The sequence below is a fragment of the Petaurus breviceps genome, unplaced genomic scaffold (assembly GCF_028583685.1).
Source record: "Petaurus breviceps papuanus isolate PSGF00001 unplaced genomic scaffold, PetGlider_PUasm1.0 90822, whole genome shotgun sequence".
NCBI classification, from domain to species: domain Eukaryota; kingdom Metazoa; phylum Chordata; class Mammalia; order Diprotodontia; family Petauridae; genus Petaurus; species Petaurus breviceps.
In genome coordinates this window covers 10,861,126-10,887,901 of record NW_027187351.1, presented here as the reverse complement: position 1 = coordinate 10,887,901, position 26,776 = coordinate 10,861,126, and the positions used below count along the sequence as shown (strand labels likewise).

The window sequence follows — 26,776 nt, the reverse complement described above, 5'->3', positions numbered from 1 at the left end:
ATCATAGAAGGTTATAGTGGGAAGGGACTTAAGTGAACATGTAGTTTTAACAGCTGCATTTTACAGAGGAAGAAATGAGACCTGTGTTTGGAAGGCACATTGCTAAATCATTTCTAGCTGCTATCTGTTCTGCTATTTGCTCTCAAGTTTGTAGTGCTGGCTAATAGTTTCAAAGGTTGTTACAAACTTTGACAGTGTGTGCACATTACGTTAAATAGCAGAGAAAACCGAAAGTTAAGATGTAAGACTCGGGACGCTGTCAAATTCCTCATTTACTGGGAAAGCTCCTTGGCGTTACATTTTGACAGCAGTAATGTTTGTATAAGAGGATTGGTGGCCAGAAATAAGCCACAGTGTCTAATCAGACACAGAGGCCTGGCTGGGCAGTGTGCCATGACATTTCTTGTGAGTGTATTGCTCATAAGCAAAATGGCCTCATGCTGAAGAGGATGGACATGAAGTCTGTGAGGAATTATAATTCAAAGAGGAGTTTCAGACTCTCTGGAAAGACATCACTGTGTAGAGGATTTGGAAATGAGTGAAGCTGTGGAACTCTGATTGCTTGCAAATCAAATGGGGAATATCTGTGGATGTGTAAGAGCAGAGAAAGAAGAACAATATTTAAATCCTGCCAGGGCTCCCTTGAATCCTGAAAAATATTCCCCTGGAAGAAAATATTTCAGAAGGAAGCCGAAGAAGCGAGTTGTAGAAGAAATTAATTCAGGCCAGGTTCATGAAAATGATGGAAGAAGGCAGAGAGAAGATAATAATATTTCAGAAAAGGAAGAGATTTTCCCTAGTGAATTGCTGTTGGAGAAACCCTCTGTACCGAAGGTTACACTGGATGGTGACATTCTGAGACTGACTCCAGAAGTTTCAGTTGACAGCATTAAGCAGAAATCTTTGCTGAGTGCTGCAAACAGGGAGTTTTTTAAAGTGAAAACTTCTTTAGCTAACTCTGGTGAAACAGAAGAAGTAAGTAAATTGGAAGAAAGCAGTTTAGAAAAAGACAGTACTCCATATTGTGCAAAGAGGAAAAAACACTCAGATGATGTCAACACAAGAGAATTAACATTCCAGAGGAAAACTGATGTTTTTTATTTTCAAAAAGCAGCCAGCCTGAACTCCCTTTGTTACAGTCTAGAAAGACCATCTGAAGAAAGCCAAAACTTATCAGGCCATTTTAGCAATGTCAAAGAATCACAGAGTTTGGAAAGACTTCTTCCTCAGGCAAAAGACAACCCTCATTTTGGAAAAAAGAGAAGTTATTCTTTTTGCACCAATTTGTCCTTTGCTTCCAGGAGCCCAGAACTTGCTACCCTTTCAACAGATGGAAATGAGGTAAGTAGGACTTTGGGGTTTGATCATGGAAAGTGTTAGTACTAGTGTCCATGTTTGGTTTAGTTTCTGTAGTTGCATCTCTCAATTATTGGGATTTTTCTTAAAAAGGAACAAACATTCCACCAGCTTTAGGCAATAAAAACTATGGTCAGCACTGATGATGATGATGATGACAACAATACCAGCAACTGACATTGGTTTTAGATGGTTGCTTTTCTAGAGGCAACCGTTTGAGACTATAAATTGCAAAACACTTGCAGATTTGAATTGGTAGTGGGAGTTTTCCTTACTTGAAAGCTTCTTACATAGATGAAATCATAGCTGTGGACCAACTGTCCTTTATACAGTGCTTTCAAATTTGCACAAAGCTTTATATGACCCTCATAACAACCTACTGAGATGGTATTACACGTATTAGTATTATTGTCCCCATTTTACAGATGAGGAAACTAGGGCTCATACTTGCTCATGGTCATTCTCACTTGTAAGTGTCACCCAGAGGTGGGATTTTAACCTGGATCTTTTAACTCCAAATCCAGTACATTTCTCACTATACAACACTGCCCCTTCTTTTAAAGGGGATTTAGAAAAGTCTGTGTGTGTGTGTGTGTGGTTTTTCTTTAAATGAGAGGGATAGATTTCTTTTTATTCCTCTAGTTTAAATTACTTAGAACTATTTATATAAACATATTTCTGTTGCAGGTGTTAAAAATTCTTTTCTCAAATGAGATAATGAACTGAAAAGTGGTTTGCAAATGTTAAAGCCCTACATAATGCAAATTTTTAGTATCATTATTGTTTATCATTATCTCTTATCTTGTTGGATGAAGGTCAGTTAGAAACAGTCCTGGACAAGTCATTACCCTGCTCTATACTTGAGCCAGGAAGACTTTGGCCTAGTTTCTGCCTCAAACACTGTGTGACCCTGGACAAGTCACTTAACTTCTTAATGCTCTCTTTAGTCAGTTTTCTAAGATTATAGAATTAAATTGGTAGTGGGAATTTCCTCACTAGGATATTTCCTATATTAAATAAATCACTACTTAATATTCTGTTGACTGTTGCACAGGTGATCAAATAAGTGCTCTACAAAGTACAATAAAAGTAGTAAAATGGAAGCTCATTTTTGGTATTCTAATTGAAAGCATCTTAGGTAGAATTCTTGTCACAGACAAGATGGCAGGAACAATATTCCCCTTATCCTCATTCCCATGGGATTTTAATTTCTTCTGCTAGTTAAAAAAAAAGTTTTTTTAACTGTTGTTCATTACAAATGTTTTGGAAATCATGAGAATTTGTATGACAATATCTATTTAAATGTATTAAGCTTTTATGTCCCAATGCTATGCCTTTGCTATGGTGGTTGTGGCTTACAGTTGGTTGATTTCTCAAGGATGTTTTGAGGACTGTATTTAAACTCTGAGGATTTGCTGTGTACGAATCCATGAAAGAGAGCCATATTATCGTATTCTTCTCACCTTTAACTCTTCTTATTATAGTTCAGCTCTGTGAGGAGTAGTAACATCATTCATAACTTTATGACAGAATGTGGCATATTTATTCAAACATATTTATGCACTGAAAAACTCCAAATTTACATCCATTTTTAATATATACGCAAATGTCATGTACATGCTTGTTCCCAAGACATTGTGTTATCTTAATCTGTCCTATCTGGCTATTGCCTAGATAGAAAATGTTTTTTATGGCTTAGCTTAAAATAAAAATTAGTAGTGCCACATAATTTAGAGATTCTAGCCCTTCATCATTGGCCTGTGTCCATTTGTTGACAAAATTACTCCATCTTGGTTTTGATTTCTGAAAAATAGAGATGGTGGTAATTAATTTGTCTTCCTAAAAACTGTAGCAGCCCCAAATAATCTGTGTATGCGTTCTGTCTTCTGTTGGTAGGAAAGAATCCGCAACTTTGCCTTATAGCTTTTTTGTCTTTGAAAAGGACTTTATTTCATGAGTATAAATGACAAGTGTTCATCAAACTGAAGCAGTCTGGAATTCTTAGAGGGGAGAATTCATTTTTCATTGCCTTAGGGCAGAGGTAATTTTCCCAGTGACAGATTGTGGCTTTATTGGTGGCCTTGGTGTGCACAGTCATTGTTTACATTAGCAAATGAAGTCAGGGAAGAAGCTGGTTCTAAAGTCCCACCACACCTTGCCAGAGTTATGTCATTCCATCTATTTACATTTTATTGAGGTGAAGTGAGAAAGCTTATATATAATCTATTTTTATATCTTAAGGCTGGCATAGAGGTCAGTGGAAAGTAAAACCAACTTGATCCTACCTGCCTATGTCTGAAATTCTCTTTTGCCCTCAAACACAACCTTAGTCTGGGCTTTTGAGTAATTTTGATTTGGGGACGAGGTGAAAATAAAACTTATTTTCTTTAACAATGGACATCCTCTACCTGTAACTTTTGAAGCTGCTACATCAGAGTTACCCTGAATTTATTTCCTCATTCTTGTGTCCAGCCTCTTTTTTTTAAATCTCTCTTTAAGAGCACTGAATGACTTCCGGGTGATCCATCTATTTAGCTCCATAACTTATCTGGAAAATTCCTGTGAAAATAATCAAAAAGCCTGCCACCTGAATTGCTTTTGGATAATTGTTTCCGTCCTGTTTTCTGCTTGTTTATACTTTTATCTGACCCCCCCCTCCTTTTAAACTTCCTCATTCTTCATGATGTACTAGATCTCCATTTCCCCCCTTTTCCCTTTCCTTCCCAAGCCTTGGGCTTCATTGCATTATAAAATTATAACATCATGCCAGTGACAGCATCTCTGCCAGGGGCATTTGCTGTTAGCCTGAAAGAATCCTCCTCCTATCATGTTCTCCCCTACTTCAAACCTAGGGGAAAGAAAAACAGCAAAATGTAGGTGATTCTTTCTCTGCTGTAAAATGCCACCAAAAAGAACAAATTGTAATTTGTACTTATATCTGTATTTTCTATTTCCTGTCAAAAATGTCACTATTTAAAGGGAAGAAAGGTGATTAACTGTTTCTATTTATTATGTATGTTTTTTAAACCCATAGTGGGTATATAGAAGGACACAATTGCAGAGTAGTAAGGGAACAAAGAGGACATTTAGTCTAAACTATACAAGGTCACATATCTACCAAGTAACTGTATTCCTTCAGGCTGTGCTTACCCTTCTCTTCTTCAGCAGTGTACATACTTTCTCTTGGCCAAGACAGTTTTCTTTGGACTCATGTCCATTTTGGTATAAATCCCTGACTTCCTGTCTACTTTGCAGCCAGATCCCTGGCCTTTGGTTCAGTTGAGGACAAATTCCTGGCCTCCTCCTCTTACTCATACCACTCTGCATATCATCATTTAGGATAATTTTCCCTGGATTTCTTTGGTCATTTCACTTTACCCATATGGTCACTTGACCATTGACCAACTGCATACGTTAGGTCTGTTTGATTTTATCTTTATTAATCCACTTTGTCAAATAACTTTTAAAAGCTAATGAAAAATTTAAGAAAAGTGAGAAAAAGAAATATACATATACCAGAGAGACACAGGTAGAAAGATACACAGATACACACAAATTCAAATATAATTGTGAGGTCTAGAAAGATCAGTTCAGGCCTGATAGCAAACAAGGGGACAAAGAGAGATTCAGGTAAGTGCTATTAAGAGAGACAGTGCCTTGGATCTTGGTTCATCTCCTTTATATACTTGAGGACCATAACTCTATGTGACTAGCAGTCTTTTTCCCAGTAACATTTTGGGTACTTGCTCCCCATGTGAAACTATTTCCGCAGGTTCTGTTCATCCTTTTTTAGCAGAATTTATATGCACATGTGTTTACAGATGTGTGTATTTCTAGTATGTTATAATTTTTTGGTATATATTTGTGTTCTCTATTATACTATACTGTAAGCTTCATGAGGGCAATCATCATATCAACTTAGACTAGGCACTTAATTTTTGTTGAATTGTTGAGAGAACACATGCAAATGCTCCACTTTCCAATTATCTTCTAACTAACTCCTATGAAGACCAAATTAATCCTGTCAAAATTTTTCTTGTCTCTCAGAACTTAGTATGCCAGTCTGCCTACATGTAGATGATACTTCTCAGGTTTATATAGATAAAAGTACTAGCACTGAATGCTATTCTGCTGAGGCCATGCTGGCATTAAACCCTGGGTGTTAGAAGGCTATTGCCAACAGAAAGAACCCTGTTGGGTTCTCAAATGCTTGAAAAAGTCTTCATCTGCAGGCATTTATTAAGTACTTGTTAAGTTCTGGGGGGGGGGGTGCTCAGTGATAAGGAGATGAAAAGATTAAAGTTTGGACCTCCTGCCCAAGACTGAGAGAGACAAAATGTACTTATGTAGGTATATGCAAAATGTAGATAAGGTGAATTTGTGGGCTGATGCTGGCAGCTGGGAGTTTCAGGAAAGGCTTTCCTTAGAAGGTAGCTCTTGAGCTAATAAACCTTGAGGCCAATGAGAGTTGTGATACAGGTGATACAGGTTGTGATACAAGCGAGGAGGGAGTCGGGTTCTTTGAGATACAAAGTTTGTGTCATGGAGAAGTTTGGAGAAGCCTATTGATGCCTTCACAGGATAATATTCTTAAATGCATAAAATAAAATATAGAGGATTACAAAGGAAATCAATTATATTGAGATACAGTTATCAAAGTTGTTGTTTTAAAAGAAGTTCATGATTGCTAGAATAAGAATTCATTGTATAAGGGAAAGAACACTAGCTTTTCAGTCAGAAGACCTGAGTTTACATCCTACTTCCGATGATCACTAAATGTGTGGTCTTAGCCAAGTCACTTAACTTCCCTGTGCCTTACTCTCTTTTGTGAAATGGAGGGGTTCTTACTAGATGAGCTATGATGTACCTTTTAGTCCTAAGCTGTGGTCCTGTGAGCCAATGTGTATGAAGTACTGTGCTCTGTGCTAGGGATGCAGTGATCAAAAACAATAAATCTTAGTCTCTGCCTTCAGAGAGTTTGCATTCGAGTTGGAAAATAAACATACAAAATAAGCTTAATATAAGGTAGGTTCTGACAAGACAGAGAAGAAAGAGCCAGACAAAATTTTAAGAAAATTTGAGTAGACACAACTTACTTCCGTCAGAGAGGATCATGGAAGACGTCATAGAGAAGGGAGACCCCTGAACAGGACATTAAAAAAAAGTTGCACAGTGAGCAGTGATGTGGAAGGAATATGGTTCATACAGTGGCCCACAGAATTACATGGAGTACAGAAAAGGAAGAGTGAGATTGGGAACAGCTTGTAGCCTAGTTTGCCTAGAATCTAGAGTGCTCAAAGGAGAGTAGTATAAAATAATGCTGGGAAGGTAGATTGGAACCAAATTGTGAAGGCTTTAAATGCCATCCTAAAATAACTGTAGTGTTAGCAATAGAGAGTCAAGTAATTGTCAATTTGGCATTACATTTCTACATTTTACTCCATGTGGCATATAGAGTGAAGTGAGTATTGGGTGTAGGTAGGAATCATGCTATTCTCCACATTAAGACTTTATCCTTCAGCTATAATGATCTCAACTATCATTTCTATGAAAATGACTCCTAAGTCTATTTATCTAGCCCTAGTCCATTCTTAAGTGTCAGTCCCATACTACTAATTGCCTTTTGGGCATTTCAATTTGGGTATCCCAGACTTAGTCTGTCCAAATGGAACTCATCATCTTTAACCCCAAACCTACCCTACTTCCAAATTTCCCCAGTTTCTGTTGAGTATATCATCATGCTTCCAGACACTCAGGTTCCCTGAATCATCACTGTGTCCTCACTGTCCCTCACCCTGTAAATACAATCAGTTGACAAGTCTTGTCAATTCTATTTCTACAACATATCTTGCATCTGCCCGTTCTCTCAACTCATACAGCCACCATCTTAGTTCGGCTTGTTTTACTCCTTTATTGGACAACTGCAATGACCAGCAAATTGGTTTTCCTTCTTTATGCCTCTCTTCTCTCCAGTCCATCTCACTACCACACAGTTACCAAAAGTATATTTCTAAACCATAGGTTTAGCCATGTCATTCCGTGCTTAAGAAACTCAAGTGGATGCCTATGATTTCTAGGATCCAATACAAACTCAACTGTTTGGCATTTAAAATCCTTTACAACCTGCAACAATCTACTGTTCCATCCTGATGTATTCTAGTCAAACTGGCCATACTGTCTCACACATTATATTGCATCTCTCATCTTTGTTTTTGCATTGGCTGCTTCCTTGAGCTGAGAGGCATGCTTTCCTACCCCTTTTAGAATTCTTAGCTTCTTTCAAAGCTCAGTTCGAGAATTCTTAGATGAGGTCTTTATTAATCTCCTGAGCTGCTTGTTGTCACCCTGCCCCCTAAATTACCTTGTACTTATTTCAAAAATATTTTCTGTATACTTATTGGGATATACTTATATATGTATAAATCTTATACCCTTCAATAGAATTTAAGGTTCTTGAGGACCATTCCATTTTTGTCTTTGAATTTCCAGTGGTCTACAAAAATACTTGTTGAGTGATTGACTGAAATTGTAAAATTTTTTTCATTGAAAATACTCCACATAGTTGAAGTCCATAGATCAGAAATCACCTTTTAATCTCTAGTCTAGATCACAACTCATCCATATCCTTTTAGCCTGTGTGATTCCTGTCCAGTATTCTTAGATTTTCCCCTTCCTTCAGGTAGCATAAAATTAAGTCAATGAGACAAAGTATTAATATACACATAAAATTGAATAGCCATATTAGAATGAAATAGCCAAGAAAGACCACTCTAGTAGAGACACCCCTTGGAGACATTTGGCAATAAATCTGTGCTAAGTGTTCATAGAGGAGAAAGATCAGAAGATCACCAGGAGTTGACATAGTGTGTGAGTTGTTGGTGCAAAATGATTTGATCTTTGCATTTTGAAAATCAGTTTGTGTTTGAAAATTAGTAGGACTTGAATATATGGACAACTACAGTGAAAGACTCATGGCAGGAGAAATGGTATAAGCAGAGTCTTGGAGGTGGGAAAGTACAAGGCATATTTAGGGAGCAGTTTGCAAGACATGTTGAAAAGGCAGTCTTCCACTTCTGTCTTTCTGTTTGTCCTTGGTATCTCCTCCAAATTCTTTATGATAGGCACCCCACTCCTATCCTTGGGTCCTGTTGACCCAAGTGATATTTAGGCAAAGAAAATCATTCCATTTCCTTACGTTCTTAAAAAAAACAACAATAACAGGATTTTCTAATATGTGGGCAACCTAAAGTATAGGTATTAGTGTAAGAGAGGTCATAATAGCATATGTAAGAGAGGCATAATAGTGAGTTGGCAGAGAGAATTTTCTTCCCCTGTAAGCTCCCTGTAGCAGTGAAATCACAGTCTCTATCCTTCTCCTAGGATAAGTCATAATGAATGCAAGGGGATAAAATAGGTGATTTCTTAAAATTTCTCCTACTCTTGTTTCTGTGTTACAGATTTATTAATTAAATTGGTTTAAAAATAACAATTTAGCATTATTTTAAACTCTCATCACTTTCTACCACACTTAAACAGAAGCTAATTCCATACTGCTTATGTCAACACAGATAAGTGTTTCCAAGTGATTTAAAAGAGAAAATGTTTGCTTCTGAACAGTTTTCTCACAAATGTTTCAACCATTTGGGCAGAAATAAATGTTTTGAAAATATTTTTAATGTTTGCACAGAAATTTGAAAATGTGAGAAAATGTTCAAAATCTTTTTAATTGTAAAGAAACCTAGAACATTTGAAAACTATTTTGAGGCACATATTTGCAGTCTGCAAAGTCAAGTCAACAGTTATTAATTAAGCTCTTGTGATTTGCTAGGAACTTTGTTAAGTTATAGGTATATACAAAGGAAGGCAAAAACAGCCCCAGTTCTCAAGTATCTCATATTCTAATGGGGAGGGGAGAGACAACATGCAAACAACTGTGTGTACCTATGAAATATGTACAAGACAAATTGCAGGTTATCTTAGAGAGAAGGAACTAGCATTTAGAAAGACCAGGAAAGATCTCTTATAGAAGGTGGGATTTGAGTTGAGACTTGAAGGAAACCTGGAAACCAGAAGGTAAAGAGGATGAGAGAGAGCATCCAAGCCATGGAAGACAAAATGGAGTATTGCATGTTAAGAACGGAAAGAAGGGCAGTGTTTCTTGATCATAGAGTTTGTGGAGAATAATAAAGTGTAAGACTGGAAAGGTAGGAAGGGTCCAGCTACAGTAGGATTTTAAATGCCAGACAGAAGATTTCTTATTTGATCCTGGGAGTAATAAGAAGCCCCTGGAGTTTACTGAAAAGATCACTTTGGAGGAGGATGTGGAGGATGGAGTGAGGAAAGGCTTGAGGTAGGGAGACCAATGAGAAGGCTATTGTAGTTGTCTAGCCACAACTGTAGGCCACAACCTACAGTTTAAGAAGCACTGAAGGGTTTGCAAGTGGAAAAAGTTAAGTCCTGGTCTAGGTGTGAGATGATGGGGGTGTGCCCTATGGTGGAAGCCATCTTAGAGGGGAGAAGGGAGCTTATACTAGAGATGTCGGTTGTGAAGGTAGGCACCGTGGCAACAGATTGAATATGTAAGAGTGAGGAGTCCAGGTTGACACCTAGGGTGGGAATCTAAGGGATTGGGAGAATGGTGGTGCCTTTGATAGGGGAAAATGGAAGGACTTTGGGGGAAAGAAAGTGAGTCCAGTTTTGGACATGTTGATTTTATGATGTCTATGGAGTATCATGTTTGAGATGTACAACAGGCAGTTGGAGATGAGGGACTGGAGGTCAGGAGAGAGGTTAGGCCTGGACAGATCTGAGAATTAATGTCATAAAAATGATAATTGAATCAATGGAAACTACCATGATCACTAAGGGAACTAAGGTGTGGGGGGGGGGGGGGGGGGGGGGTGGGAGAAGGAGGGGGAGGGAAGGGGAGAGGGAGAGGGAGAAGGAGAAAATGAGAACGAGAATAAAGCAGTCCAGGACAGAATCTTGGGAGGGATATCTATGCTTACTGGGAATGAACTGTATGAAAATTCAGTAAAGGACATTTAGACCTGTAACCAGGAGAGTCGTCCAGAAGGCTGGAATTAAGAAAAGGCTACTAGATTTGACAATTAAGAGGCCACTGGTAATTTTGGAGGGAAAAATTTCAATTAAATAATGGAAATTAGGCTATAGAGAATTAGGAAGAAAGTGAGAGGAAAGCAAATGTAGAATGGATTGTAGATGGCTTTATCAAGAAGTTTAACTATGAAGGGGCGGACTTTATTCAAATAAAGTGAAGTTTTTCTTAAGGATGGAGGAGAAGTGGCTATGTTTGTAGGCAAGGGTGAAGTAGCCATTAGTGAGAGATTAAAGATCTTTAAATTAAAGATTTAAAGATTAAAGAAAGTTGGGTTGATGGTGCAGTCTGTTGGATAAGATGGAATGAAATGCTACCACTTGTTCATGTAGAGGAATTTGCCTTTGGCAAGAAGAGAGCTACCCCTTCATGTGAGACAGGGGTGAAAGAAGAGATTATGGGGAGGACATATATGCGATGTGAGATGTGGAGGAGAGGAGAAGAAGAAGGAACTCATGGTGACTGTTCTCAATTATTTTCAATTTAGTACGAGGCAAAACTTTCAGCTGATAGTATCAAGGGAGGTGGATGGGAGTTCTTAGGGACATATGAGGAGCTATATGCCAGTGAATGTGATAGTGAATTGATTAGAGAAACATAATAGAATTGCCTTGCTCCTGTGAGGGCTCAGCTGAGCTTATGTAACATAAATTTGTAGTGAACATAGTCAGCAGTTGGATTTTGTTTTTTTTTTTTGTAATTTTCTTCAACTCTATTCAGCATCATATGAACAGGAGCCAGTAGAGTAGATGGTGAGTTTTACCCAAGGATAGGGGTTGGCAGGGCATTATTGACAATAGGATAAAGGGGGCAAGGAGCTCAAGTTTAAAGGATAGGATAGAGTTGAATTGATTCCCTTGGGGGAGCGGTGTTGAAATAGTAACGGATGTAGTCAGATGCAGGGGTGATAGTAGAATTGAAAAAAATGGTCAGGATTAATCAATCACTCAACAAGTATTTATTAAATGTGTGCTTTGTGCCAGGCACTGTGCTAAATGCTAGGGATAAAAAAAATAAATACCTGCCCTCAAGGAGCTTACCTGTATAAGGAGGGAATCAACCAAAACATAAATCAATGAATATAAAATAGATTATAAAGGCATTAGCTTCTGGGAATATTAGGAAAAGGTTCCACTAGGATGTGGCACATTAACTGAATCTGGACTGACACACTATGATTTTAGGCCCAGCTTGGTTCCTGGTGAGCTGTTTCTACCATCATCGGCAAATCTTGTCACCACCTTGGGCCTCAGATTCTTCTGAGGGGCATAGACTGTAGATAATCTCTAAGGTCCTTTCTATTCTAAAATTCAATGATTGTTAAATTCACTTTTCCTTTTCTTTTTACCCAAAGTAAATTGTGTTAGATTTCCCTTTCCAGTATTATGCATAATAAATTATTTGAGAGAAGGTGGAGAAAACATGTCAATTTGACAAAGTAAACTCAAATTATTTTCTTCAGTATTTTTCCAAAGACTGTTACTTTCTTTATTCTTTTTTATCATAGAAATATATATATATAATTACATATATATGATATATCATATGTATATTTTGAAAACGGATAAAGTACTAGGAAGTGTCAGTGTTAGGGATTTTTCTGGTTTTGTGTACTCTCAGTAGATAGCATAGCCATGACAACAGCTGTAAAAATAGGGCATTACACTTGCCCAGTTGTCTGGTAACATTGACTTTTGTTCAGAGGACACTTACTTTTACAGCTTCAGCTGACTGGAAGAGGCTGTGGCAATTCAATTTCAGGAAGTGGGTCAACATTACTATGAATCAGAATCATTTATTATAAGCTGTAATATATGGAGGCTGATCTTTATTCTCAAAAGTCATTTGTTGGCTTTTAAAAAATGTATAAAAAGTTCTTGTGGGAAGTTATAGGAAACATAAAAAAAAATCAGATTCAGATAGAGTTTAGTTTCCCCTTATGACACCAGGTTCTTAACAAAGAGTCTATGGGCATGAATCCCGTGGCTGAGAACCTTCTTCCTACAGGCTGGTTATTCTGTCATGAAGAAAAACAAAAAACAATGAAACAGTGACTGTGCTGAAATACCCAAAGCTGAGGGAAACCTGAGGATCATCCTTTCAGAACAGATTTTAAAAACAAAACAATGCAAAACTCTTTTTACCCCAAACTTGTGTTTTTGATTGTTTCCATATTCAGAGGTTTTAAAATTGTTAGGATGGTTAATACAGACATGGAAATAAGCACTTGACTGCTAATTAAGTGGGTTTAAAAACAGCAAGTGAAAGTATGTGTGGCCAGGCAAGTCAACAGTTATGGGACTAGCTCAGTAGGTTCAAGGTCACTAGCCTTATGCACTGAAAAGATGAGAACAAGAAGATCTGTGGTTCCAGGAATTATGAAAGGAAACTTGCTTCTTATACTCAGGTGTTTATAATGGCTTTCAGCTATTTTTGGAACTGTGGCTTAAATTGTCTGATGCTGCTTGCCCAACCCTAGCAGAAATATTCGAATCAACCAGGATTTGACTCTTTTTAAGCCGGGTTGTTTAACCAAGAGTCATTGAGTATGGGTTTCTGTGTTTTCAGACCTACTTGATTTTTCCCTTCCTCCTCTTCCCCTCTTATTCCCTCTTCCTTGCTTTTCTTGGTCCGTTCTCATTCTCTCTCCCTCCCCCTCTCCCCCTTCCTCTCCCCCTCCCTCCCTCTTTCCCTCCCTCCCTTCCTTCCTTCCTCCCTTCCTCCCTTCCTTCCTTCCTTCCTTCCTTCCTTCCTTCCTTCCTTCCTTCCTTCCTCCCTCCCCTTTTCCCTTTCTTCCTCCCTTTCTTCCTCCTTTCCTCTCTTCATCCCTCCCTTCATCCCTTCCATCTCTGTATCCCTTCCTCCCATCCTTCCTTACATGGTATTGGAACTAGTCACCCTAACTTTGATGAAGCTTTCCTATCCAAAGCTTCATTCAAGCAGTGGAAGATTCATTTAATCATTATTTTCTTCTTTGATCACACTGTCCCAAGATTATCAATATACAAGAAAAACAGCGGGGAAGGGTTTTTAAGCAAAGAGATGTTTCAGTGTACAACCATTTTATTTCTATTACCAGGGAGAAATGGAATGAATAGGTGAAATATGTGATAATATCTTTTCATTTGTAAAGCACACAATTATGAATAGTAAACATGACTTGTAAACATTTGACTACTTTCTTGGCCCATATACAAGGTACAATATAGTTATATTAAAAAATCTAGTTACCATTGAAAATTATGGTTAGCCACCTATGTGATATGTAATTCAAAAAATCTCAGTTTTATAACTTCTTTCATGAAAGGCCAGACTCTCTGATCATAAATTATATTTCTCAGGGGTGGCCAGGTAACACAGCGAGTAAGAATACTGGCCCCAGAGTCGGGATGACCTGGGATTGAATCTGGGCTCAGATACTTAGCACCACACCCAGAAATAACTGGCTGTGTAACCTTGAGCAAGTTACTTTAACCCCAATTGCTTTTAAAAATAAATAAATAAATAATATTTCTCATATAAGTAATGGTTTTGATATTTGCATTTAGGGCCTTTTCTCCCCACATGGCCACAAATGATTTACTTAAATATATTACATGTTAAAGAAATCTGTACTCGAAAATATTTCATTGTACTTTTACAGAGCAGTGAATAGTCCTGTTCTAAGCAAATAAACTTTATATGTTAGGGTTCTGGGGGAAAAATGCATGAACTTGAGCAAATAAAACAAAAAACAAAACCAAAACTCAACATTAATATACAAGTTTATCAAATCTTTCTGATAATTATCTTTAGCTAAGAGGAATCTTTGATACCAGCTATCACTTGTAATTGAGATGATTTTCTTGTCTTCAGTTATTTTAAGTGGAATTTCTCTTTTTATCTCTTGTAGCTGGACTTCATTGGTAATATGTAGAAATCCTGATGGTAATCGAGAAATGATTTTCTGAGAAGGAAATGTATTTTCCCAATAAATCATCTTAGTGGAGAAGGCTCTGGATTGAAAGTCAGATCTGGGTTTGAGTACCAGCTCTGCTATTTAACTTACTAGCTGTGTGACCGTATGGAAATCACTTCTTTCTGGACTTTAATTTTCTCATCTGTAAAATAAGGAGAGTTGGAATAGATAATTTATAAAATTCCTTCCTGTTTTACCAGCTTATGATTCATGCTCAGTAAAAATGTGGCTTGCTAAAATGACATCTATGCAATTTGAAGTGAATCAGACATTCTCCTTGCTAATTTGCTTCGATCAATACAGTAACTACATATTTGTGAGAGCATAATAAATAGTTAATGATATTGATTTATTTGGAATTAATCAGAATTCACCACTCAAAACAGGCAAATATGAAAAGGGACAATGAGGTTTTGTGACTTTGAAAAAGAAAATTAAAAACAGATCAGGGAAATGGTTTTGATTGTACTTTTTGAATTTCCTGACAAGCAGATAGAAAGCTAGAAGGTTATATCCTTTTACATAGTTGGACCTATGAAAAATCACTGCTAGAGACGGAATTAGAATGAGCTATAACATACATGTTACAGTGAAAATTCTTGGATTTGAATATCCCCTATGTTACATTTGCCAACTGCATGAAGTCACTTAACTTCCTCTGATACCCAGGGTCCTTTTTCATAAAATGGTGTCAATGATACTTGCATTATTTTCATCATGAGGTTTTTTATAATATTTTATAAACCTTAAAATACTCTGTAAATGTGAATTATCATTAGTTTCATAAGTGAAGCTGCCTTTGCAAACCTTGGTGGACCCTAAAGAGTCTATATAGGACTTTAAGAACAGCCTTCAAGTCACAGTTGTGGGACTACATGTGTAGCCACCTTACCTACTGATAATTTATAATAAAAGATTATGATTTTTTAGTTAGTTGTAACTTTTGATGACATTATAGACCTTTCACAGCCTCTTAAATGCTGCATTTATAATTTATACTTCCATTAACTGAACTCACTAAAATTGAGGTGGTAGATAGACATTTGCTGAAAATCAGTAATTTAGCTTACTGAGACTTAATTATTTATGTGAATAGATGATATGGGCAATAGAAAGCCATCCAGCACTATAGTATGCAGGCTACTCCATTAGTTACTTTTATTTTTTTCTTGCAAAAATATCAAATATCATTTTAAAAACTCCTATATTGTAAGGAGCTCAAAGTCAGTGTTTTTTATTTTGCAGTTATCCAAGATGAAGGGGATAACCTGACAAAATTTCAGCTTAGAGCCTTAGCAATGCCATTCCTAAGCAGATTTATGAAAGACTTTTTGATGGCTTTTATAAAAGAGATTTTTTTGAGTGTTATTTTAAAATGTTTCTTTTTTGTTGTTTCATTTATAATTCTGTGTTCTACCCTTTATATAAATGTTCTATAACTATTCATCTCTTCTGCATCCCTCATGTGTTTTCTTTTTTCTGGGAATGCCCATGACTAGACTCCTTGGGAGAATTTTCCTTTCCATTTAACTTTTTGGACATCATTAGTCATCATTTTAATAGAGGAAGGATGCATTTTGTGAGAATGGTAATGAATTCTATTTTGAATATGTAGTGTTTGAGATACTATGGGACTTCCAAATAGAGATGTCAAAAAAGGAGTTGGTGATGTGGGCTGAAACCTAAGAGAGGGTACCATGAATCATCTCCATTAGAAATATTAATTGAACTCGTGGGCACTGATCAGTTCCCCAAGAGGGAGGGTATATATAGAGAAAATAACTGAGGGTAGAGCCTTGGGAGGTGCTCAGAGTTAGGGATAGGAATATAACTGCTGATCTAGTAAAGTAGACCAAGGAGGAGTAGCCACACAAACAAGAAGAGGAGAGCAGTGTCATGAAAAATAAGGGAGGAGAGAATAATTAGGTGGAGGGAATGGTCAAAATGTTAAAAGTTTCTGAGATGTCAAGAAAGATAAAGGTTGAGAAAAAGGTCATTAAATTTTTAGCAGTTGAAAATGTTAGTAATCTTGAAGCTAGCAGTTAAGATAAGGTTGGAAATCAGCTTGTGAGGGTTAAAGGGGTAGAAGTTGAAAACTTGTAAACAATAAGTATAGATGACTTTTTCTATGAGTTTTTCCTGTGGAAAGAGAGGGATGGCCTGAGGGTCAAGTGAAACTTATTTAGAGATGAAGATAAACTGGATGTATTTCTAGGCAACATAAAAGGACCTGGTAGAGATCAAAGAAGTGGTAAGAATAATCTAAGAGGCAGACCTCAAGGATAGACCAGAGGAGATGAATCCAGGGGTGCAAACAATGGGTTTGGCCTAGGCCTTGGCCTAGATTAAAAAAAAAGTCAGATTTTTTTTTAATCAGAGACTGGAGCAAAGGAATGACTAGAGGATGATGTAGAGTAGTTTTGAGGTAAGGAGGAAGGAAAAGTTTTGGTTCTTGTGGAGGTAGAGGGGGAGAAGATGAAGAGGTGGCATAGCAAGCCTGAGGAAAGCAGAAAAGGTTTGAAAGAGCCATTTGGAAGAATGTGATAGTCAGAGAAGAAAAAGTAGATTGCTATATAGCAGTGAGAACAAAATTGAGATAAGGTAATGTATTGTTAGGACTTCCTCCAATTGGTGTTGAGCAGAACGTGAATGAGTGCAAAGAAGGTAAATTGCAGGGGAATCTAGAATTGGGATTTGGCATGACAAGAGCAGCAGTAGATCAGTTGGGGCAAAGGATTCAAGGGCAAAGGACAGAGTATATATAGTTGAACTATTTAACTAGAGGGCCAGGACTGCAAAGGAAAGAAAATAGAGCAGGGGTGATGGACTGGTAGAGCAATGGGAGGTGGATGGGTGGGGAGTGATGATGTAAATGAAAACAATTACAGTTATCGAGAGGCCACTTTGATACAATGGATAGAATTTTAGAGTTAGAAGAACTCAGGTTAAAAAAAAGTACTATTATTTCTGTGATCCTTTTTTCACAAAGAGAGAAAAATATTTATATGTTTTATTGTCTAAACATAGTAATAATAATGATCATTTATATACTGCTTTAAGATTTGTATCATCTATATATAATATATTTCCTTAACAAAGAGTTGTACAGATTCTTAAAGACACAATTTTAATCATGCTACCATTTTGGGAAGCATTCAGACCTCTGATAAAGAATCTCTTGATGTGGTTTATGTTGAGTATAATTAGAAGGGTAATGGTGTGTGAAGTCCATTAAAGTATTCCATAGTTATTGGGATCTGTTAGATTTCATCAATTCCTTCAGTGCTATTGCTTTGAAGCCTGAGCTGGCCACACCATTGGATCCAGAATAGGGATCCAATATAAATTCAATATAAATAAGGGTCCAAGAATAATGATCATCCTCTATAGGACAATGTCAGGGTCTTCTGTCTGATAAGTTGAACCAGTCTGAGTACCTAGCTTTGACCTTCCCTCCTTTGTTTATTCTTATCTCGTGTCCTCTGGGTCCTTTCACATTACTTCTCTTTCTATTTTCCTCATTTTCTTGACCTCTAGATCTTATGTACTTACTAGGCATGAGCACCGCAACTGTTTCCTGCAATTTCCTTTCTGGGATTGGCTCTTCAGATACTGGCTTTCAGCCCAGGCTTTGGGCCCAGGCTATGCATGGCCCAGTGTGAAGCAAGGGCTTGGTGAACAATCATTTCTTGAGTGCTAATCACAGCTTCATTACAGACTTAGGTGACCCTAGTCTAGTTACTCAGTCACTTATTCCTCTATCAGTAAATCAGAGATGGCCTTTATCAAAGGAGTATTGTTTGGGACAAGTAAATCATAATGTGAAGTACCTGTGTGTCGTATTACCATGGGGGAGAAGTTTTGACAATTAAATGAGTGAAAGTATAATGTGACAGTAAAATCAGCTGCTAACAGTATTAGTTTACCATTCTAAGAAAGGTCTTTCTGTATTTCCTATTTCCCCACGAAAAGCCTAAAGATACTTCAAGCTTATTTTGTTTGTAATATAATAACATTCTTTCTTTGGTCTCCATTAGACTAACATCTCCTCCCAAATTTGTAGGATTTGGTCCTGCAGAGGTTCTATACAAGGAATTTGTTGCTTTTTTTTTTAACTATACTCATGAATGAAGGTTTAAAAGCATTTAAGGTCCAATTTTGTTTCATTAACTAAGTGATAAATTTTGTATTAGGAAATCTGTCAAGTAAAAGAAATGGATAACTTAGCACTTTTTATCCTAGTATATAATAGCAAATAATAATGTAATATTTCCCCATGATTATGTTTTAGATATCTGATATCCATGTCACTGGAGAGTCAGAGGATATGTCTGCTAAAGAAAGATTGTTATTATGGACACAGCAGACAACTGAAGGCTATGCTGGAATTCGTTGTGAAAATTTCACTACCTGCTGGAGAGATGGAAAATTATTTAATGCCATCATTCATAAATACAGGTATGAAATAACTTTGTTTTTTCAGCTACATAACTAGAAGATGTTTGTCTGACTTAGAAATTTCTGTTTGTTAGAAAAATCAATAATCAGGACAGTGAGAGAGCCTTGTGCCTTATTTAGCCAGTGAGGCTCTTTTCCTGTGTAACCCAAACCTGAGTACATGTAAAAAAGTCCCAAGATTATAGATGTAGATCTGTAAGTTTTACCTTAGAGTTCAGAGAGTCTAACAGGGGTGGGGAACCTGTGACCTCGCCCACATATATGTCCTCAAGTACAATCTTTTGACTAAATCCAAACTTCATAGAACAAATTCCCTTAATAAAAGGATTTCTTCTGTCAAACTTGGAATCAGTCAAAAGGCTGTACCCAAGGACCTCGAAGGCCACAGGTTCCCCACTCCTGGATCCCTTCATTTTCTAATTGAAGAAACTGAGGCCTAGAGATGATAAGAAAGTTGCCTAACAGGCAGCTAGGTGAGGCAATGAATAGAGCACTGGCCCTGGGGTCAGGAGGACCTGAATTCAAATGTGGCCTCAGACTCTTGAAACTAGCTCTGAGACCTTGGGCAACTCACTTAACCCCAATTGCCTTGCCTTCCCCCATCCAAAAAAAAAAAGTTCCCTAAGAATTTAACTCAAATTATTTGATTCCTAACTCAGTACTTTCCACCCTGAACCACCTACTTTACATTGTTTTATGATTGTGAAATTTTTTTCTTTGACACACATCTACTATTTAGTCTTACCGTTCATAGAGGAATATCCCAGATTCTGTTTTTCTAAGAAGAATTATATTAAAAAGATCATTATGGTTGACTTGGTGAGATGAAAAGCAATTTTTAACCCCTGATACCAGCCTTAGGACTCTGATTATATGATTTTCCCTAAAAAGAAGAATGGAAATTTTGACATTAATTAACAGCATTAAAGGATTTTGGTTTTAAGATTTCACCAATGTACATTCAGCTATATTCTCTTAATGCTTCATTCAGCTTGTCTGTTTTTGTACAGGAAAAATTGTGGAATGCATCTAGCTTCTTTATGTAATTAATTATACTGTTTTAGTTATACTCTCTTAATGATACTGTTTTATTTTTTTTTTTGATTGCCTGTCATTTTGATCCTGGTCTTCCAGTAAAATATTCTTAAATAGCCTCTAGGTTTTCTGTGAATTTTTGGCTTTTTCTTTTGGCTGTGTTGTTCCTTAGCAAATAAATGTCTGCATTTTATCATAATTTTCTTTTCTAAAATTTCATAGAGACAAATTTGTAACATAAAAATTTCAGAGTTAGACCATATTTAAGTTTGTACATTATAGATTTATGTTGGCAAATCTTCAGTATTTCATTCTTTCTAGAATCAGTTTCCTGTAAACATATTTTAGAGATAAGAATTTGGAGACTGGTAGGCTACTGGTTTCTATGCTGAACCCTCCTTTGCCCCAATGAGTCCTACTCCTCAGCTTCTTGGCTATTGGAAATTGTTACCTTCTTTATCCTAGACTACCAGGCTATAAACCTGGCATTGTAATGTTTAGGTACCTGACTCCTTATCTTGTTTTCAGTGAGCTCTCCCCAGGCTTCAAGCTTCCTGTCCTGAAATGGCAGCCTGACTTTATCTTCTTGTAGTTGACAATGGCTTCTTAATTCCCAAGCTTGACTTTAAGCAGTTCACTCTGTCTGGATTGATTTAGATTAAGAAAATCCCCAGTCATATCGTAGTGTCTGGTTTCCCTATTTTTAATAAAGGTGCTCCCTCTATTTATTGTCCTAGACGGGTATCTGGGTTTTCCTTCTCTATGCAATGCATCTGGCTTAGGACCATGGGGCCAAGTGAGATACATTGAAAAGAATTGTGCAAAAGGTATTTTGGGGGAATTTATGACTATCACCCTTCCCCTCCCCATGGAAACAAAAATAACAGAGATATTGAAGTTTCCAGGCTAATGGAATAAGTGTGGTACATGGGAAAAGTACTGACTCTGAAGTCAGAAGACTTTGGTTCCAATCCCACCTCTGACTCTACTATTGACTTAACTTTGAACAAGTCGCTAAACTTTCCTGGGTCTCAGTTTACAAAAATGTTAAAATTAGGGATCTGGACAAATGACTTCTAAGGTCCCTTCTATATGACTTTATGTTTTCCCTTCACCTTGTGTCTTCTTGCTGCTCCGAAGACACTCCTACCAGACTGACCTTCCTTTTACATACCTTGGATCTCCCCGGGCTCATTGTAAGAATTAAAAAGACCAACCCACACCTTGGGATCATTTTAGGGGGCACTTTGACTCAACTGCTAGCTCTAACCAACCCTTGCTCTCACTTTGCTGAGTCACAGGTCACACCTCATTTCCTAAATTCATTATCAGTAAATGACTTAACATATAAAGTATAAAGAGGACATTTTCCCCTGTCGCTAAGGATAAAGTATGGTACCCTACATACACACAAACATACACACACATAAGTAGAAAATTTTAGTGATTTTTCCCAGACCACAGACTAGAACTACAGTAGTTTCTGAATCATAACTCTCTAGATTGTCCAGTGAATTACTTGGATTAGCACAATTCTTTTTTTTATGGAGAGTGCCATTTTCTAATCTAATACAGTATTTTTAAGTGCCATTTGGGTACCTAGTAGTATTAGGTTCTGGGGAGATAAAAGCACATAGTTTAGATAAAACACTGTTTGTCCCCTTGAGGAACTTAGAGTCTAGTAGGGGATGACATTATCAACAAAGAGAGCTATAACTTCATTATGAGTGTGTTAGAGAGGTATGGAACAAAGTAACATGTAAGGTTGAAGGAGAGAAGATTAATCTAAATTAACCTGCATCCTAGATGATTTCAAGTAAGTACAATATTGCTGTATTAGCTAGTGAAAAATTCTCTGAGTCTACTTTTTTGAATGTATATTCAAACTGTTTTCAGAACAAGACACAATTCCTAAAATAGATGGAGTCCAATGCATTAGGAAGTCGAACTATTCCTCATACATAGGAAGAAAAAGATAAGTGGTGGCTATAACCCACTAAATAAAGAAGAAATATCAAGATAAACTTGATTCCAGTACCTTCTGCTATCTATCCTATTCCCTCTGTAGCCTTACACAAATTAAATATAAGCAATAACAATTGGATTTTTCTTGGTCCTGAACAATCCAGAGATTCACATTCAGTAACCAGAGGTCATCTCAATCTCAGCCACAACTATGCCCCTTTTGGGTGAGTGGAAATATGACACCATCAGAAGGATGTGTTGTGATGGGTGCTCTTTACTTAGGAAATAAAAAAAGCTTTTTATCCTTTGATTTGGATTATCTTACACAAAAGGATTTATTTCATAGTACACATTTAAAGTATGCTTGGTTCATTTCTTTGAAGTTTGTTTTAGCTAGAAGCAAAGTGCTTAGAAGGAATCTGTTCCTTTAGAATTTTTCAGAACAATCTGTGAGCATTTTCTCTTCACAGTCATTGTAAAGATATAATAGCATGTGTCTTGAATAACTTTGCTCCCAAATGCCATAATTGATAGTTACATGGGGAAAGGAGGGGCAGTGGGAAAGAATATCAGGTTTATGTTTTCAGGCTTTTTTTTTTCACCCCAACTATGGGCAAAATTCTCTGCTCAAGTTTAATGTTTCAGCTGCTATTGTTTTTGAGGGAGCTTTTCCGAGTGTAGGAGGGAAGAGTTTGGATCTTTTTAAATGCTATTTGTTTGGGACTTTGTCATTGACTAATATGGTAGCAGAATGTGCTCTTGAAATCTTTCAGCTTTTCTTTTGCATTTTCTCTGTTTCATATCGGCTTTGGTTTTCTTTGTTAGAGTTCACAGTAAAAATATAGTGGGTCAAGTTTTACATGTTTTGAAGACTTTACAGAGCTACTTTTCCTATAGTTTACATTGCTGACTTTTCCTCATGAGGTAAAACTTTCTATACCTAGTAAATATATTCTCAGTGGCTTTCTTCTAGTAAAATCTTGAGTCCTATTCTTACCCTGATTTGTAGAGGTATATTTATTAAAGAAAAAAAGTTCCCCTTTTTTTTTCCTACAGAAGTTACCACTACTATTATTATTAAAAATAACAATAACATTTGTATAATGATATACCAGGTACTATGCTAAGCACTTTACAAATATTATTTCGTTTGATCCTCAGGACAACCTTGCAAAATGGCTCTATTATTATCTGCTTTTTACAGTTGAGATAACTGAGGCATAGGTTAAATGACTTGCCTAAAGCCACACAACTAGTGTCTGAGGTCATTTTTGAACTCGAGTCTTTTGCCTCCAGGCATAACTCACTATCCACTGCATTACGTAGTTGTCTCCTAATGTATGTATAGTTACATGTATAAAGAGAGGGCTACATGTAAATGGGAAAATTATCGATGCCTTTTTTTCAATGATAGTGTGTTCTTTCTTAAAAAAAAGAGGCAGTAAGAATGTTATGAGTGATTTTAATGTGGACTTCTGATGATGTGTCCTTTGTATATCCAGATTGAGATGTTTTCTTTGACAGTGAAATCATATGTAAATGGATTTTTTTGCTTGGAAGTTGTAATTTTTTAGTTTGGGGTCATTGTGGTCAGTAAATGCCATGGGAATATATCTGTTCTGATAGTAGTTTATATTTGCAGTTATGCACATCTGTATATATTTCATTCCAATTGTTACAAATAGAAAATATTTTCCCATAGATTAGCACACTCAGCCCAGTATCTGAAATAAATCTGACTTTTAAAAGTGAAATTGTGATAAGTGAAATTGTGATACTGACACCTGTACTAAACTGTTTCCTTTGGTCCAAATATAATGATAATTTTCTATGAAAGTTACTCTTAGAGACTTTTAAGTAATTTCAAATTAAATCATTATGTATTGATTTAACTAAAATAGGTACTTTTCTCAAAGTGCCTAGATCCTATGTTGCACATTATTATTAGAATATATTTTTGTTAAGACTCTACTTTAATCTTTTGATGGATCCAAGATTTCACCAAGATTTACATAGTTCTTAGATGATTCTTTCTAGAATACTGAGAAAATTCTTCCCATAAATTCTCCATGGAGAATATATTCAATACTACTCCCTAAAAGCTTGAATAAGGGCAGCTAGGTGGCACAGTGAATAGAGCACCTGCCCTAGAGTCAGGAGGACTTGAGTTCAAATCCAGTCTCAGACACTTGACATTTAACTAGCTGTGTGACCTTGGGCAAGTCACTTAACCCCAAGTTGCCTTGCCTTCCCCCTCCAAAAAACAGAAAAGATTGAATAAATTATAAAAGTGCTTAATAATACCCATAGCAGTGCAGGAAGACTGATAGTTAAATATCAAAGGAACATTTCAATTTATCACTGGAATCACTATTTAAAATTGAAAAATACTTCTCTTGTTTTTCTTCAGTATATCATTTCATGTTGTCTTTAAAGAAAGAAAATCAATAAGAGAAGTTAAGTAAGAGAGGTGTGTGTGTGTGTGTGTGTGTGTGTGTGTGTGAGAGAGAGAGAGAGAGAGAGAGAGAGAGAGAGAGAGGGAGAGAGAATGTGAATTAGTCATATCTAACTCTTCATGACCCCATTAGGGATTTTCTTGGCAAAGATACTACAGTGGTTTGCCATTTCTTGCTCCAGCTCATTTTACACATGAGAAAACTGAGGCAAACAGGGTTATGTGGCTTGTCCAAGGTCACACAGATAGTAAGTGTTTGAGGCCAAGTTTGAACTCGGGTCCTTCTGACTCCAGGCCCAATCTTCTATCCACTGTGCTATCTAGTTGCTCTAAATAATATATTACTAAGTTTAAATTAAAAGGTCCCTAATGAAAAAGAAAGGAAGCTCTATGCCAAGAAATTGGATAGTTTAGTAGAATAGTGGTGTCCAGGACACAAAGAAAGTTTAGCATAGAAATTGAGGAATACTGAATATGATCTTGGAAGCTGACCAAATGAGTAATATCATATAGTTGCAATATCAGGGATTTGTCCCTTGTGAAATTTTAATAAGGAACAAAAATTAATTTCCTAGCTCAAGATATTATTTTCAGTAAAAGAGTTATAACTAAGAATGTGTGGAGGAGGGAGGATACTTAGGTTTCAGACATGAAAATAAATACCTCATGGAGAATCAGGTAAGACCTCATATTAACTATTGGAGTTTTTTTTTTTTACACCATCATTACAGAAAGTTTTATGAAGAAACTGGAAAGTGAAGACAAAGTACTTTGGTTGATTAATAAGAGGTTGGGAGAAAGAGATTTATAGTTTATATAAAACAGGTACCAATTAAATATGCAACATTTTTTGCCTAAGGTTTAAAAAAAAGTCTCTATAAACTCCTAGCTGGTAAATGCTGCTGGTGAAAGGATACAGCCTTTGGCCTGGCAGAGAGATCTTATCTAACTCTAGGCCACCCTTTTCCCCTAATTTATTTTCTTTCCAGAGAAAGAACTCAAGGATTAGGTTTTGATGGATTTAAAGTAAGTCCTTGTCACACAAGTATGTAATAAGGGTAAGTGGCTTAAAAGCAAGAGGATGAATTAACCTAGACAGTAACTTAGGGAATCTGAGTGGATTAAAAAGATGCAATATAGTCACCAAAAAAAATTGGACAGGATGTAGAGAAGAGAAAATTCTTGATGGCATTCCAGATTCTTGAGGGGAGTAAATAGCCAAGCTACAGACAGACGCTTTCTGCCCTGAAGCCTTCCTATTTAAGCATGTGTTTAAGAAACCCTGTTAATGTTTGTTTATTTGTTTATGTATTCACTTATGATAAAGATAAAACTAGACTGAAATTTCCAGATTCCGGTCCCACCTCTGACTTGTTTAGCCTTATCCACCTCTCAAATAAAGGGTTGCTCTAGATGTTCTGCTAAAAGCACGAGTTTCATAACATTGAGGCACGTGGCTGCACCCAGTGTACAAACATGTTCTGCCTGATCAGGCATGGACATGAGTGAATATGTTCCTAGAGGCGAGAAAAAAAAAAGAGGCAAAAATGCCAGGAATTGCAATAACAACGGTGAGAACCTCATGTAACAAAATGGAAAGAAAGGAAACATGTCAATATGTTTGGTAGGGGAGGGGTGGTGGTGGTACTTCCAAAAGGAATTTATAATTGCTAGTTTCCACTTGCTCTGCTCCTATAGTTTTTCCCATTCATTTGTTTAAGTTGGAATTCTAGTCCACAGAACCACTATAAACTTCCATTCAGATATATTGCCTCATTAAAATGTCACTTTTGGAAGTGGGGGAGGGTAGAAACAGATTTGGAGGATGTTATTTGAACCTTTTCTAATTAAAGTACTGAATTCCTCTCCCCTCCCCCCTTCATCTAAGAGTATAGTTGCATGACATTTATTCGTTTCGCTGTTTTGTACTGAAATTTTTTTTGGAGGGGAGAAGGCAAGGCAATTGGGGTTAAATGACTTGCCCAAGGTCACACAGCTAGTTAAGTGTCAAGTGGCTGAGACTGAATCTGAAATCGGCTACTCCTGACTCCAGGGCTGGTGCTCTATTCACTGGGCTACCTTGCTGCCCTGTGTACTGAAATCTAATTGGGCTTTCATATTTCTTTTTCACACAGTATTGACTTTTCACAGGTGTTGTGGTTGAGGAGGTTAGAATGCACAGATGCTATCTGAGTCATCTAGGATAATAGTATGTATGACCTACAGCCATGTGATTCAGTTGCATGCTTTGATTCAGTCATACCTCACTCTGGGCTGGTTTAATGTTGGGGAGGAGGCCCTTATGGACTCATATTGTTCCTGCAGGAAGTGGGATGGGTGATTCATTAAATAGCCTGTTTCTTTCTGAGTCAGTTCTGTCCCAGGGCTCTAGCATGGAGTACATATTTTGGGTGTATATGAATAGAGAGGC

General features: G+C 36.9%; 1 protein-coding gene across 25 annotated transcripts in view; it reads left to right on the top strand.

Annotated features, from left to right (window-relative positions):
• DST (dystonin) overlaps positions 1–26,776 on the top strand; it is a 454,426-nt gene that overhangs the window by 176,932 nt on the left and 250,718 nt on the right. For 15 of the 25 annotated variants that reach the window (XM_069070669.1, XM_069070676.1, XM_069070677.1 and 12 more), the window contains one exon: positions 18,724–18,890. In XM_069070669.1, the coding sequence (XP_068926770.1) occupies positions 18,724–18,890 (167 nt within the window). Of the gene's footprint in view, positions 1–215; positions 1,342–18,723; positions 18,891–26,776 lie in introns of those variants that run through there. The other 10 variants (XM_069070654.1, XM_069070652.1, XM_069070653.1 and 7 more) reach the window with 3 other exon arrangements.